Source organism: Tachypleus tridentatus, chromosome 6, assembly GCF_004210375.1.
Source record: "Tachypleus tridentatus isolate NWPU-2018 chromosome 6, ASM421037v1, whole genome shotgun sequence".
Taxonomy (NCBI): Eukaryota; Metazoa; Arthropoda; class Merostomata; order Xiphosura; family Limulidae; genus Tachypleus; species Tachypleus tridentatus.
In genome coordinates this window covers 144,003,740-144,020,400 of record NC_134830.1, presented here as the reverse complement: position 1 = coordinate 144,020,400, position 16,661 = coordinate 144,003,740, and the positions used below count along the sequence as shown (strand labels likewise).

Here is a 16,661-nt window from a genome sequence, read left to right as displayed (position 1 = left end):
ACTAACTTCATTAGATACTAATAGAAGGGTTTAAAACTAGACGTGATGTCGCTAAACACGCCTCGCTCTGTCTTTTGCTAGCACCTTATAGAAGTAACATTTCACTCTGGTATTCGGTACCGAGAATAAGTCTTGTCATGGCGAAGCATGATCTGTAGGACAAAGGTGCGTCTGGTCACTTTGCGTAATTCTTTCACTATCTTCACTTGTGTCATCATGCACTTAAAAGTAAAATTAGTAGTAGTGAAAATTTGGTAACCTTTTCGCTTCCTGTATTTTACAATAAAACTAAGTACTTCAAAAAAGCAAATACAAATACGGATGAAAAACTTAAGCTATCGGACTAAAACTATCGCTGTAGTACTATTTATTACCGTAATCTACATCCAAAATAGCCAGTTATGCACTAATAGATAAGAATAGTAAAGTATCACAGTTAAGATATCATCAGGTTCATGTTTAAAGTTAAGATACGTTAGTTACCAAGGCCAGTGAACTGTAAAGTTCTAATGTAGTAATTCTCATGACTGTAACTGTGTCAAATTTGAGTGTTGTAATTATAATGTTCATATGACTGTGTGTTATTTAGATGCAGTAGTTATCACGAAAATGAAACTGTATGTTAATGTTAGGTTTGAGTGCTGTATTCGTCACGGTGATGTTTTTTAAATGTTTGTGTTAATTTTGAGAATCTGATGAAGTGAAAGCCAAGATTTAAAAAGTAGGTTCCCCTGTTAGCGTTACTAATATAAAATACGTCAACAAAGCTAACATGGGCGTTGTCGTCATATTCTTCTAGGAATGAACGATGAAAGAAAATGGCCAAGTTTATTATAAATAAGAAACAAATTTTAAAATTCGTTGTTCGAGTAATTGAATAGCTGCATCAATGATGTAATAACTAGAACCAAAAGGTTTTAACATTTTATATAAAAAGCAATTTCAGAGTAATCCGTTCCACCCACAGAGAAACGTTTTAGTATCCTACAATTAATGTTACCATTTGCAGATGACAGTATCAGGCTGCCTACAAACATCACAATATGTCAGTTGATTAAGACAAGTGTTCTTTAGGTAAAACTACTAAAACAAAAATACAGATGGACTATATATTTAATAGATGTTTATGTTTTACAGTTCACGTATCAAATATACCATTTGCTCAATAGAACTTTATAAAAGGAAGACAAGGGTTTGATAATGTTGTAGTACTGATATTACATTTGTTCATAAATAACACACTTTTTGTTCCAACCACAGAGTTGTAAACCCTTGAACATTGTAACAATCAAATATATAATTGCCACATATGAAACTTGATAATTTGTTACATTAAAAAATAACCTACAATCAGCATATAAACTATGTTACAAATAAATAAAAGCCCTGTATTTTCAATTTTTTTAATGTAAATAACTGCTAATATGTGGTGATGTCTTCACCATAGTAAGATCATAGAAAAACATTACATAAAAAGTTGTAAACTAGTTAAATAATATTAAATATTGACTATTTAGAACCAAATGCAAGGATAGTTTCATATACACTATTAATTAGTTTTAAATTTGAATATGTAAAGCTAGTTACAAAAGACAGTTATTAGATATTTTCAAACTAAATGGCACTTTATGTTGCAGAGACCCTAAGGTTTAGCTTAGCCCCTTCTATGGTTATGTTCACTTAAGTTAGCAGGATTTAATTTTACAGTTATGACACCTCAAGCCTCATAAACATAGCTTAGTTATAGTAATATTCAACTTAAAGCATTGCACATGTGTGTATAAGTAGGATGATAGAAAATTTGTATAGCTTTCTGTGAAATCACTGCTGGCACCTGGAATAACAAAGTTATACATTAATATCTATTTTAGAACAACTAAATAATTTACACATGCACATTTTGAAACTAAATAAATAAATAAATAATATTTTCAAAACATCTCAGTGAAAACATTGTACTTAAAAGTTTACAAGTGATAGCACGATGTACAAAACAACCTCGAATGCATTTGAGAACAAAGTAACATTTTCCTTTATGGACTTTATTATTTCATAAATAATTTAAGTTGTTTGGTTGCTGTTAAGTGCAACTGTCATCCAACTATTTAAGAAATATCAGCTAAGTTAAGTGGTTTTGATGAACATAATTAATTATTATATCCTTAGAAGCCTCCATTTAATCTGACAAGTTGATATATGCAAATATAGTACAGCCAACACACTAAAAAATAAATATTCAATTTTCCTAACATTTGATAATTTTCTTTACTATCACATAGCAAACAGCTAAATAATTTCTTAAATAATATAAATGAAAATTCCATTTCTTGATTTAAAAAAAGGCTTTGTGACTAAATAGTGCATTTCTTTTAAATACATGTTAAGAATGAGCAGTTTAATCCACACTTATATAACTAAACGGCACATCTCCATAGACATGTGTGTTTATAAAGAGGAATAGTTAAGAAAACAAGTTTCAATATCTTATGATCACAACAGATAAGTATGGTTTTGTCCAGAATCAAAAACCACCTAGCTTTTAATTTCTTAAAGGCAAACAAAGTTTTCCAAGTGAACTAACTAACACTTGTCTTCAGTGATTTATTAACTGGTGACCACTAAGCAAGAACTGCATATGAACATGAAAAACATTTAGTATTTAATCAATAGAAGTTAGATGTTGAAATACAAAAATTCATTAAAAATACTGCCACAGCATCACCAAAAATATTTGTTATACCTTTTACATATAATTTCTTATTTTAGTCAAAAATGTGAATTCTTCATCACAAATAAAAAGACCTCAGCTCCAGACATCTTAAGTAACACTGTAATGCAATGGTTAGCTTATTACATTTTTAGATAATTTTGGAAGGTTTTGGCATAACACTTATATAAACTATCTCAGAATATTATAAAAATTTAGTTTAAATTGGTATTAAAGTTTATGTCATTTAATATTTTTTTTTGTTACAACCAACCAACATCATACAGATATACAATTCTGGATGTTGGTAAAATCTACACACTTCAGATTTGAAGCAAAACATCATGTAAGATCAGGAGTGTGTCATCCACTGGATAGCTCTGCTCTCCATTTGAGATAGTCTTTTAAGATTTCTAAATTCTCTACATTGTGACCCAAACTGACATAATAGCATTACCTTTTTTCTGCCTCCACACCAGTTATTTGCCCCCTCCTAAAGTAAAAAGGTCCTAGAAAAGCCCCTCTGTAACATCTAGATCTGGCTTTATTTTCATCTTAGGCTTAGCTGATCATTATTAATGAATTTTTACAAGTTCTGTGCTGAATTATAAAACATTGACAATGATCCAAAAATACTAATTAGATGATATTTCACGTTTTCTTTTACATAAAACCTACTGAACTACTTTGGACAGTGTGGAACTTTAACCTTCCTTATTTTAGATTAAAATGTTCTTGCACCGTGACATCGGTTTCCTACAGGTTATGCAAGAAAAGAACCACATGAGTTCACAAAATAAAAGACTTAACAATACTCACAACTGTTTGTCACACATAATTCACTTCATCAGGTTCTTTCCCATAATATTTTAATAACAAAACAGACTTCTGATTTCATTTGTATAAAAAAAATTAGTGTCTATTTTTGCATACCAATATAGTGTTAACATGAAATTGACCCTGGATAAAACCTTCTTTTCTGTTGAGGTTTTTATGTTAGAAACAACTACACTCTTTTTGTGGATCATTTGGAATGTTTACAAGCTTGTTTGCTAGTAGGACAGCCTCTACCATCCAGGGCAAAGATGAGAATCCTTTTCATCAGAACCTATAGGAAGTTTGGCTTTGTCTCTTAGTCCTAGAGAATACTGACCTTCCTTGGTATAGTTACCTTCGGGGCCATGTAGTGCTCGTGTCTGTGTTGGAAGTAAGAATATCACAGTTCAAATGGATATTAAAAGAAAAACTGACAAATAATAAAACTTACAATAATCACAAACACTTGAAATATAAATTGATATACATAAGGGTTAGTGGGTAAGTTTGTGATAGAACTAAAGGAAAATAAGAAAACTCCAGAAGTTACTAAAGTGAAGTGTCTCTTCTAACCACAATAAGAATTTGTTTCAAATACAAGTAACCAAGATTGGTAAACAACAGAAAATAGTAATATTGGTACCTAAAAAAACCAAAAGTAAAAATTTAGAAATGCAACAAAAACACTCAATTAAATATGAAATAATAGAGATAGACATGGAAATAAAATGTATTTACAGCCACTTTTTGTGAAGAAGTAATATCAAAAACCAGCTGGTGTTTTGAAGATTTTTTTACACTAAACAGCTCAACACAAAAGATAAGGTTCATTATTTTCTGAGGATCTTATAAGCTATGGTATACAGAGAAAAAGCCTTCATCAAAAATAATTTATTGGAAGCAATAAAAAAGTTTCTAACTACTTGTACAGTCATTTTAAAACGTTTCAATTTTTTGTTGGTCAATTTCTCTCAGCTTTTGTTTATCAAAGCAAATGTTATTATGATGAGAAATCTGAATTAAGTTAAATCTACTTTCATCACTGTTATTCACTGCAAAGTATGCCCTTAACAAAGTTTACTTATGATTAACTGTCAATTTCTTTCCAAAACAAACAACCTAGCATACTATAACACCTGCCAAGTACCATACTCTATTCCTTATAAGTAACTGCTAATTACCCTATTTACTTATCGTGTGTAACTGTCATGTACTCCACTCTACTTTTTTACATAGTTCCCAAGCACCCTACCCTCTTCCTTGTGTGTAACTATCAAGTACCCATATTTACACATAATCGAATAACAAAGGGCAAACAGAATAGATAACCTTGACCTATAGTAATTGCTGGTTACTCAACCCACAAAAAAACTTTGTTTCTGTGTCATTAGATCAACAAGAACTATACTTTATCATTATGAAAGTTTGTTTTAACCTTTCTAAAGCAATGACCTCCTTTTATGTGTCAAGTTCACACTTGTATTACAGATATAAAAAATAAGTAAAAATAATTCTACTTCAACTGTATATGGAAAAAAATATTTCTGAATTGATGTTTTGTCACTCTGTAATATTTATTTAGAGTAATTTATAAAGAACATGTGCAAACTGATTTTGTGAAACACCTACATCTCCACTTTGATTGGCCTTGAGTTCCAAACTTTAAAAGTAAATTCACTCTAGAACTCTGTATGTAGTACTAGTCCTAAAAGTTTGTTCAAAACACATCCATCCAGTTTTTAAATATCCTGTCCACAAAATAAGAACAGGCAGAGAGAAACACACCAATAACACTTTCTGTGTTTCATGAAGTGATGGGGGCATAGAAATAAGAAATATATTCAAATATACAGAGCTCCAAGTAGACTTGTCTGTAAGCAGGAAGAGCTCCAAGTAGACTTGTCTGTAAGCAGGAAGAGCTCCAAGTAGACTTGTCTGTAAGCAGGATTTCTTTAATTTTTCAGACCAAAAGAAAAAAACAAACAAACTAGTAAGTCATCCCTCCATGAGAAAGAAATGATCAATGTTTTGTTTCCCACGTGATTTTCCTTCTGTCTCACTTCTGTATCTCACCTTTCTATGATCTAACAGCACATTACTAATCACGCTGACCATTGAAAATGTGTACAGATAATGTTCACTGGACAAACCAGATTAATGTCAGTGTCGAGTAATTCATGGTTTCCTGGGAAAATTACAAACTTAGCTTAGCAAGAACAATGGAGCATATGGATAATTTAGAAGACTTGAACAAAACACACAAAATGTTTTATAGTTCATTAATATGTTCTTTCATTCTAAAAATTATTTTATTGTTAAACAATTTGTTTGAGAACCATGACATTTTTATTTTGTGATACACCACTTAAGCTTTATTAGGTGTAAGGAAATAGCAAAAGTTTCAGGTGAATGAAATATTTATTATTAATTTTAAATTAATCATACATAAACAACGTACACAAATAAGAAATTTTTGAAGAGAAAGAATATTTATTACATATAATTTGGTCTCAATCAGTAATATTGTCAGCAACAGCTGTTATCTAGTCTGACCTAATAATATTTTGGAATGGTCAGGTCTTATGTTACTAATAAGTCTTTGTTAATTTATGTAGTGTTTTTTTAAGATTTATAGCTAGAAGTGTTGACTACTATAACTGGAATAACGAAGCACAAAAACATTTGAAAATTAACTAGATATGTAAAATTAAACTTTCTACTCAACAATGAAAATATTGAAATTCTAAAATGAAATGATGTATTATTAATGTTTAAAAACAAGTCTTATTGCAAGATTTTCTAAATTTCACAATATAAAAGAATTGCATGAATATTTCCAAACCAAATCCAGATATTATTTAGTAAGTTCATCCTAAGTTTCATGCAACTTAATTATATGTTTCCACTAAGAGAAATAAAAACCCCATCAGATATCAGTAATATACCCCAGTCCAGAAAAAGTTAAATCACTAGTCAAGACTATATTGCAATGCATTCTATTTTATTATCCTACTAAGTGCTTCCATACCAACTACTACTACAGTCATTAAATGAAGTGACTTACCTTTATAAAGTTCACAACAGTGCTCTTATTGGCATGATTCATCAGAAGTTTACATCCCCATGCCACTAGGGCCAAAGGCTAAAAAAAAATATGGAATTAATTTTTATTTAAAACAGTTTGAACAGCTTAAGATTAGTAAACAAGCAGTCAACATCACTAAACTAAAACCTTATGTGAGTATACAAATACAGAGAAAATATTTGCTTTTGTTCCATTAACTTTCTCACTACATGCCACAAACCTTGCAGATCACTAATCTATAACCAACCAATTCCAATGCATCTCACATGCAAATTGTTATGAGACAACCCTCCACCAATAATAGTGTGTCAAAATCTCTTGATGCATGTGACTCCCCCTATTCAGTTCTACTGAACTACCGCTTCAAGATTTGACAGACGATGGAAGTGTGAGAGGAGGTAATGAAATACATTTTTATTAAATGAAAATTACACCTTCTGATATTATACATTATCTCTACTTACATAAATAGCTAACATCCCACACTAAACAGGTAGAGAGACTGGTGTGAGGGAAAGAGAGAAGCATGATTTGAAAGCATTTGAAGGATACTCCCTTAGGTAAGACAGATTCTAAGCTTTAATGTGGGGAAACTTACCACTTCTGAAACGTATTTTCTTCCTCAAGTGTGGAAAAAGGTGTTGCAGATAATGGCAGAAAGAGAGAGAACTACATCCAATATGGAGAGAACTATTGCTGGATAGAGATCAAAACCACATGATACATGAATCTCAATCACACACTATATAAATGTAGGTGAGAATAAAAGGATGTGCCTACAGGTGTAGAGTGACTAGGGTGTGAAAGACCTTACATGGCAAGTAAACTACATCCGAAACACAGGCAGCTGGGGCAAAATGAAGATCATACCATCAGTAAGTCAACTACAATCCAAAACTCAGTCCATGAGGAACAAACATCGATGTGGGGAATAAGAAAGAGGATCATACCGTTTTCAACTCATGTTAATGAGACAAAAAGTGTTGGTTGATTGATTTAATGTTTTATGGCACAAAGCAGTGAGACTATCTGTGCCAAACATCTAGTAAAATGTTAAAATTAAAGTAATTTTAGTAAACTTCATAAAAGGAAATTAAGGTAAAACAAAACAGTTTAAAAAACATAAATAACATAAAACCAATGTTTACATAAAGTCTGCAATGTTAAGAGAAAAACTACAGTAATACAAGTTGTAAAGGACTTTCTGTAGCATAATTGTAATTATAATAACTCACAAGAGAGACTACCAGGTAAGTACAAAAACCACTGTCAGTAACCTGAAGTTGGCCATTCCAGTCCTGGTTCCAAGTTATTTCATGTCATGTTCATTTTCAAAAAGTAAAGTAATAAAAGTTTTAAAAGATGTATAGCAAAATTTTAATAATAACTTGCCAGGATGAATAATGGGTAGTTCAAACAGCAGTGTTAGTCAACTGAAGTTGGCCTTTCCAGTCCTGGTTTCAAGTTATTTAACATTACGGTCATTTTCTAATTTAAATCAAACTAGATGGACTTTGATTCTTAAAAGGGAATCACATTAAAAAAGTCTAATATATAAATTAAAAAACATAAATGGCATTAAAAAGATTAATGGCCTTTAAAAAACTGAAAACATTACCAAGGTGGACAGCATCACCATCACCAATAACACTGTTAACATTATGGATAAATCTTGGGACAGAACATGTTTAAAATGGTGCTGTTGTTGAGAATCGTAACGATGGCAAGAAAGTAAAATCTGGCTTATTGTGACCTGAGTGTTACACAGACAACAAATTGGTGCATCAGTTCCAGATAAAAGAAAACGATGATTTAAAACACTGTGACCAATGCATAGTCTAGTTAGAACAACTTCCTATTTCCATTCCTTACGGAAGGAAGACAGCCAAAGTCCAATATTGGGTTTTATTTGGAAAAGTTTGTTTTTGTGTTGCTCACTCCAAGTCGACTGCCAACTGGCATGGAGCCATGCCTTGAATACAGGACCATAATCCATGTATGGAGCAGGCACAGTGGAAATAGTGGCAGAGCAGATACATTTAGCTGCTGTGTTGGTGAGCTCATTTCTGCAAATACCAAGTGGCCTGGTATCCAGAAAAACGGCATAGAAGTAGATGTTAAAGAGAAAAGGGCCAGTTGGTTTTGAATATTGATGAGAACAGGATGGGAACTAACATGAAGCAATTCCAGGGCTAGTAGAGAACTAAGTGAGTCAGTATAATTAGTGCAATTCGAATACTACTTAGCTTCTATGTCATCCAGGGCAAGAGAAATGGCATACAGTTCAGCAGTGAACATGAAAGCTGTAGAGGGGATTCTGCACGCAAGCACTAAACCACAACAAGCCATGGCAAAGCCCACACAGTCACCTGATTTTGAACCATCTGTATAAACAGGAATGGAAGGATTGTTTGAAAGATCTGTAATTTCTGAGAAAAGCAGACATTCCCAATTGGAAATAGTGTCTGTTTTTCTTAAACGACTTTAAAGATAGATCACTTTTAGGGACCATAAGAAGCCATGGTAGGGATGGGCTGACCGGTGGATACGGCAGTGTTATCCAAGGACAGACCCAATTCATCTAACTGCACCTGGATATGAAGGGCGAAAAGGAACAATGGCAGATCATCTGTTCTGGAAAAGTATGGCCCACCGAGGAAGGAAAACACAACCTCAGGTGGGATGCTTTGGTAAGGAACAAAGTTTCAAAGCATGTAGTAAAGACAGTTGTAAATGGCAGAGGTGCAAAGAAGGTTCATGAGATTCTATGTATAAGCTCTGAACTGGGGAGCTGCAGAAAGCCCCAGTGCAGAGTTGAAGTCCTTGATCATGAATGGGGTCCAGCATCTTTAAGGCCAAGAGTCTGGCAGAGCCATAGACAAGTGAGCCATAGTCGAGTTTCAATTGAATAAGAGCACGATATATCTTTAACATAGAACATCGATCCGCTCCCCAACTGGTGGTAGAGAGAACAAGGATGTTCAGTGCTCTTGTGCATTTGACCCGTAGCTGCTTTAAGTGTGGTATAAAGGTCAGCCTAGGTCAAATATAAGCCCCAAGAACTTGGTCTCAGTGACCACTGGCAGCGAAACGTCACCGATACGGAGTTCAGGATCATGGCAGATACCCCGTTGGCGGCAAAAGTGCATGCAAACGGGTTTAGAGAGAGAAAAATTAAAGCCATTTGCCGTGGTCCACTTCAGTACACAATTGAGAGTACTTTGTAGTTGCCGCTCAATATATCTCATGTTCGACGACTGACACGAAATGTGAAAGTCGTCGACGTAGAGCTCGTTTGCAACAGTGAGAGGGAGTTGTTCAGTGATGGCATTAATCTTTGTACTGAAAAGTGTGACACTCAAAACACAGCCCCCGAGGGACCCCAAGTTCCTCTAGAAAAGAACGGGAAAGTGTCAAACCCACACGAACTTAGAATCTCCTGTCCGTTAAAAAATGTTTAATAAATATGGGTAAATGGCCACATAACCCACATATATGGAGGTCTCGCAAAATGCCATACCTCCATGTTGTGTCATAAACCTTCTCAATGTCAAAGAATATTGATACAAGATGTTGTCATTTGAGAAAGGCTTCTTTGATTGATGTTTCAAGTCGAATTAGGTGGTCCGTGGTGGAGTGCTGTCGTTGGAACCCACACTGGGTGGGCGAGAGGACGTTGTTGGATTCGAGGAACCAAACAAGACGAGCATTAACCATCCTCTATAAGGTCTTACAGAGACAGCTCGTCAAAGCAATTGGACAGTAGTTTGAAGGAATCTTGGCATCTTTCCCAGGCTTAGAGAAAGGTAAGATAATAGCCTGGCACCATCACTCAGCCCGTCATTTCTGTACAAAGAAAACTGCCCAAAGGTGTCTGTATCAGCAGGTTTCAGAAATGTTTCCTGTAAGGAAAGACACTCAAGATGGTAGGAAGCAATCAGTGTTTTGATGTCATCCAGATTAGAATGTAAACCTCAACAATTCCATTGTATCAAGGTGGCCATTTTTATTTATGTGTAGGTGAATAGGGTGGAGAACCCTTCTATTTATGACCACATCTTTTTTCCTTATTGTCCTTATTTGAGGGAGGTCTATCGACCTCCATGGATCCTGCCCTGGGTCAACTGGGCAGGTCTTTGCTTTTGGAATGGGATTCCAGCAACTGAGGACGTGAATGAATGATCGTTTTGCATCTAGAGATAGGAGAAGAAGATGTATCCAAGGAAATTCCTGTACCTGGAACCAAAGGAAGTGTATCCTGGGATTTGTTGGATTGTATGTAAGGGAAAAAGATGGGTGTTGAAGTTGATTCATCAACTTTTTTAACCATGGAGGTCAAAAGACTTTTCATTTGTTTTGAGAACGATTCTTTTGGAGGTACAGAGAGATCTGTCTGCATTCCCGCTATAGTTGTGAAATGAAGTGCAGCAGCATACATCCGAGATGAAGGGGTGGGCAGAAACATTTGAGCTTTGGGATAAGTAATGTTTTGAATCATTTTCAAATGCTGCACCTCTTTTTCGTCCAACCATTTAGGGCAAGAACGAAAGTAGGACGGGTGAGAGCCATTGCAATTGATGCAATGAGGGTCCGTTTCACACTCATAGGCATCATGGCCTTTGCCACCTCAACGAGCACACGTCAAGGAACCACGACATGATGTCTTTGAGTGACCGAACCGCTGACACTGGAAACATTGGAGAGGGTTTGGAATGTATGGCTGTGCCCTGCAATTAAGATAACCTGCCTTGATGATGGCAGGTGGACGTCGTGATGTAAATGTCAGAACGAGGATATTGGTCTGCATCGTAATTCCATCTTTGTGAGTGGAGATACGCCTAACTGCAGAAACTCCTTGAGTGGAGAAACCAGCAAGAATTTGTGATTTGGGGATGTTCTTCAAATCCCTCTTAACAATAACTCCTTGTAAGGTATTCAAAGTAATATGAGGTGTAACTTCAATAGGTATATCCCCAATTGCCTTTGAATGCAAGAGATGTTCTCTGTGTTGAGATGTGGATGTTTCCACCAATATGTTATCATTACTGACTTTGGAGAGCCAGCAAGTCCCTTCTAAATGAAAAAGGGAGACATTTGCCCTAAAGGTTTGTCTGAAAGAGAATGTAGCGTAAGAAAATGAGGTACAGGTGTTACAGATGTTGAAGATTGCTGCTCAGAATATTCAATACATGGTTGTTTACCTACAGACTGTTTTTTCACTATTTTATTTAAGTTTTTATTTGGAGGATCCATAATAAAAAAGGGAAATTTTGGTACCCACTGACCCCACCCACCATGAAGCCCTATGAGGGGATGCACTACAATGTCAAACAAGGACACTGCAGCAATGCCAGGGTTTCATGAGCACTATACCCAAACACCGGCATCAGATACAATGTCCACAACACTCGTTGAGAACTTCCAACACTGGTACTTGGTTGACTCTAGCCCAAGTGGACCAGCCGATTGACCCAAGGGGGGCCACCCAAAGGCCGCTCGTCTAGAGGAATTCAAGGCCAAAGTGGTATGTTAGAGTTGAACCCCTCAACCACCAGGATCCTCTCCTCCCCTTCACGGGTTGCCACGCACGGCAAACACGTGGTTGGATGTTTAGATCCCAGAGGAGGTAAATTGAAAGAACAGAACCTTCCCTGGGAGGTCCCTCACCACGTGCAGGAATTCACACTGAGGGGGACAAAAAGGGATATCCACTGTCTACTACAAAAGGAAGAAGAAATAGAAGCCACCACCATCAAATAGTCAAATCTGGTCAAAAAGAAGAAAGTGAACAAGACACACTGTACTAACAGAAGCACCAGGGTGCAAAAGTGATAGACTCTTTACCTATAGAACATTATTCTGGAGCCTCCAACTGATCTAACCACATCAAAAAAGAGAAATAATCCATAAAAGAGGAAGTAAGTGGTAAACCCAACATTGAAGGGGGGTTTGATTATCTATCAACACATAGATAAAGAGGGAAGGATAAATATTAAGAGGAAAATCAAATCATTGGCTCAGATAACAGAAAACTCCATTGAATACATTTGAGTAGGTGAATGGATTGGTCCTGATAGACGGTTGTCTTAGAATATTCACCTCAAAGAGACTAGAAAGTGAAGTATGTAACAGGAATAACATACCCAATTAGAAAATCTTAACTACTCAAGCTGACTGTAGAAGGAATACATAAGTATGTTAAGAGTACTCCTGTTTGAAAGGAGTTAACCAAAGCTTGGCATCTAATGAATGGTGTAGGTAAACTGTAAAAGTCAGATAAAATGAAACAGACTGCCTCCCAAAAGACATGGAACCAAAACAAGTCCAAAGGGCAAGGCATGACACTGGGAATGAATCACATAGTGAAAAACCCTATGATAGCATTCCAAGAAATGGAAAATAAGAATATATATGATCGGCATTTCCAGATATACAAAAGAGGACTACTCAAATATAATCAAAGACTACTTTAATGATAAGCCTCCTGTTTCATTGTTAATCCTATCAACAAAGACACATTTTTCTGTGCATGTCACAAACGTGTTATACTCAAAATTTAATGTGAGAAAATGTAATGTACTACACCCAAATTTAGTAGTTTTTGCTTCAAGTTTCAATTTCATAAGTTTTCTTTCTTTCTTTAAATAAATATTGATATTAATAGTAACAGTGTAGTATGTAAAGTTCTACTCATTGGTTCTTTGTCTTGCAGTTTAGACAATTGAGCAAGTCTTGTGTTACATGAACTTTCAAATTGTTATTTTTTTCACACATGTACACGAGTGTATTGGCAATTAATGATTCTGTAGCCTAGAAACAGGCATCCCTGGGCACTAATCAATTCATGTGTCCCCATTGCCTTGGGTTTTTCAGCCACAAGATGACCAAGACACTCCAAGAGATATTGTTTTCACAGCCACAGATACTTTTGGTAAAGTAAAACAAATACCTTCCACAGAATTCAAGAGTACAGCCATAAAAGATGTGAAATGCTTCTTATATTAGATCAAGAAACCTTTATTACATAACAATATATTACATCACCTAACAATGAAGGATGCTGGAAAGAGTATTATTGGGGCTAATAATAGTGAACTTAATTGTAAACTTGGCTTTCGCATAATAGGATCTATTGGAGAGAAGAAAAGGGGAAGCAGAGACAAATATGGACGATAACTTTAAGGAGGATTAGTTACAGGTGATTACTTGATAAGGCATGTAGATAGAATAGTCTGTGAGATAAATAGGGAGAAAATAATTATGTTACCCAGTGAAACAGGTAGAGTATATAACTGACAGAGCAGGAGATATAATAAAGGGGCTAGAAGAGATACAGTTTTTGTTGTGCACATAGGGGTTAATGATGTAGAGAAAAGTAGGCCACAGAAGCTAATGGATAAAAGAATTAAAAAACAAAAAGTATGATTTAATTTTTTCAGAAATACTGCCAAGAATTAATTGTGGGGATGAAGTTATAAATGGGCAGTAGGGCTAAATGTTAGGATTAGGTTAGTATCTAAGGATGAGCAGATTGGCTGACTGGTCTTGTTAAATCAGTTCAATGTAAGAAGGAAACTTTTTGGAATGGATAGGTTCACATTCAAGTGGGTTTCTCGTGATCACTAATTACTTCTTTTGTTCTTGCTTCTGATTGTTGATGACACTTAACATATTCCATTAAAATATGGGTTATCAACTATGCTATATTAATTGGTATAACATAAGCAAAAAGTAGGTCAATAAACTTCTGAATGCAAGTCACTAAAACCTTGTGTTATGCACAGTAAAAGATTCCCATGACAATAGGGTTATAGAAAAAGATAAAAAAATCAACTATATTCTCACAAAACACAAGAACTTTGAACTTTTGGGTGGCTTTGCCCCTCCTTGATCCTTCAACCAGGGTGCTATCCTTGACCCATTAGTTCTTTTGATAGCTCACAGGCCCCTTCAACTGTTGGGTATCTCCTAAGATTGACATGGGGACTTTTAATTAATTTTATACTGGAAGCCATGATTATGTATATAAATTATTATTACTAAATGTTCATTTTTACATTTTGTCAAAAGATTTAAAAAATGTTTTATTTTCAGTTGTTAGATACATTGTAGCCATTATAACTACAGTTTTCAATATTAAAAGTCAAAGGTTATGTTCTTGTACTCAATTAGAACAGTGAAATAGTTTTCCTGTTAGAAGATGTTATACATTGTATTTCCATCTTTTCATGTAACATTGCTTGAAAAGTTATCATGGATTGTAACATCAAATTAAACTATCTTTGTTAAATGGTTGTTGAATCACTACTGTATATTATTATTATTGCTATGATTACCTTTACTAACCCTCTTATTCAAATGACACATGGATTGATTTGTTGAACTTTGTGCAAAACTACAGGACAGTAACTATTCAGCACCATCCACCACCAAGTCTTAAAGTACTGTTTTACTAATGATTATAATATACCAATAGCTGAAAGGATGAGTACTTTTGGTGAAACAGGGATTTCAACCCACAAATTGCAAGTCAAATATTCTACCCAACTGACCATACAGACAAATAGAAAGCCTAAAGTATACAGAGTCTATTTAATGTTTCTCTCTTTTTCTTTTAAAGTTAAGACAAGCGAATATTTATCATTAACCAAAAGTTTAATTCCCCCCCCTCACACCTGTAAGTGTACAGACTACAGGCTCGAAACTGGAATTGATTACAAAACATGTTTAACTTACTCAACTAAAATATTCACCTTTTGGTTTGGTTTGTTTTGAATTTCATACAAAGCTACACAAGGGCTATCTGTGCTAGCCGTCCCTAATTTAGCAGTGTAAGACTAGAAGGAAGGCAGCTAGTCATCACCACCCACTGCCAACTCTTGGGCTACTCTTTTACTAATGAATAGTGGAACTGACAATCATATTATAATGCCCCCACAGCTGAAAGAGCGAACATGTTTAGTGTGAGGGGATTCGAACCTGTGACCCTCAGATTATGAGTCGAGTGCCTTAACCACCTGGCCATGCTGGGCCTATATTCACCTTTAGTATGACAGTTTCTTAATTCACTTGTTTGCTAAACCTACTGTATATAAGATATAATAATTTCCTGTTTATATACATATACACTTTTTTTTAGTGAAATTAAATAATTACATCCAAATGAAGCCAGATAAGTAAACAAAATCATGAAGAAGGACTGGGTTAAAAACAACAAATCCCAACCTCTGATTAATTATATCATAACTATACATTTTTAAGCCAAAACAAAACACTTTAAAATTAAATAAAATATGTTTTGGCTTAAAAATTTATGGTTATATATATTTATTCTATTATTAATTAAATGTTAAGAAAGTAATTGAGATGTATGAACTAACAATTTTCTCATTTTACACTCACCCTCTCCAAGGGTAACAATCTGTAAGGGGTAATGACATGTTTACGGATGCACCTTGTGACCAGAGATTTCAGCTGTTTAACAATTACAGGGTGAGTGCATGGGTGGTAAAGCATCACCACTCCCCCATGCTGTAAACAAAAAACAAGAAAGTTGTGTTTTTTTAAAATTTAGAACAAGTAATTTAAAAGTTTTTTCTTTAAAAGTATGTAGAATAATGCTCAGTTATTCCCTTCCTTTCTTGGTATTCAAAGTGACTACCCTAATAGAAACACTGATTGAAACAATACTCATGATAAGTTTGAGGCAAATAAGTAAAAAATCTTTGCACATGTAAAATTTGATAAAAAGCCAAAAACTACAATACTTATTTAACAAGACATCACGTTTTTTTGTTTGTTTTTCCTCTTATAATATTCTATTTCAAGCACATCATTTTTAGCTGATTTTGTAAACATGCAAAAAATTATACAACAACTGCCCTGCATGTAAACCGTAAAATAGTTTATAAAAATAACAGTAATTACCAAATATATTTTGTACTTTTAACCTTATAATTTTGACATTAAGAACAGTGTCTAAAACAAGATAACTATACACAAATATTTTGGTCGTATTCCCCCGAGACCCAGAAAATTTAAAACAATAAGATA

The 16,661-nt window shown here is 34.5% G+C and overlaps 1 protein-coding gene across 10 annotated transcripts in view; it reads right to left on the bottom strand.

Annotated features, from left to right (window-relative positions):
• Window positions 1-1,097: 1,097 nt before the first annotated feature.
• The window catches only part of LOC143253927 (uncharacterized), a 43,853-nt gene continuing 28,289 nt past the window's right edge, over window positions 1,098-16,661 (bottom strand). For 7 of the 10 annotated variants that reach the window (XM_076508535.1, XM_076508532.1, XM_076508531.1 and 4 more), the window contains 3 exons: window positions 16,011-16,139; window positions 6,588-6,665; window positions 1,098-3,903 (listed from right to left, as the gene is read on the bottom strand). In XM_076508535.1, coding sequence (XP_076364650.1) covers window positions 3,775-3,903; window positions 6,588-6,665; window positions 16,011-16,139 — 336 coding nt within the window. In that variant the 3' untranslated portion in view covers window positions 1,098-3,774. The remainder of the gene's footprint in view (window positions 3,904-6,587; window positions 6,666-16,010; window positions 16,140-16,661) is intronic. The other 3 variants (XR_013029895.1, XM_076508538.1, XM_076508539.1) reach the window with 3 other exon arrangements.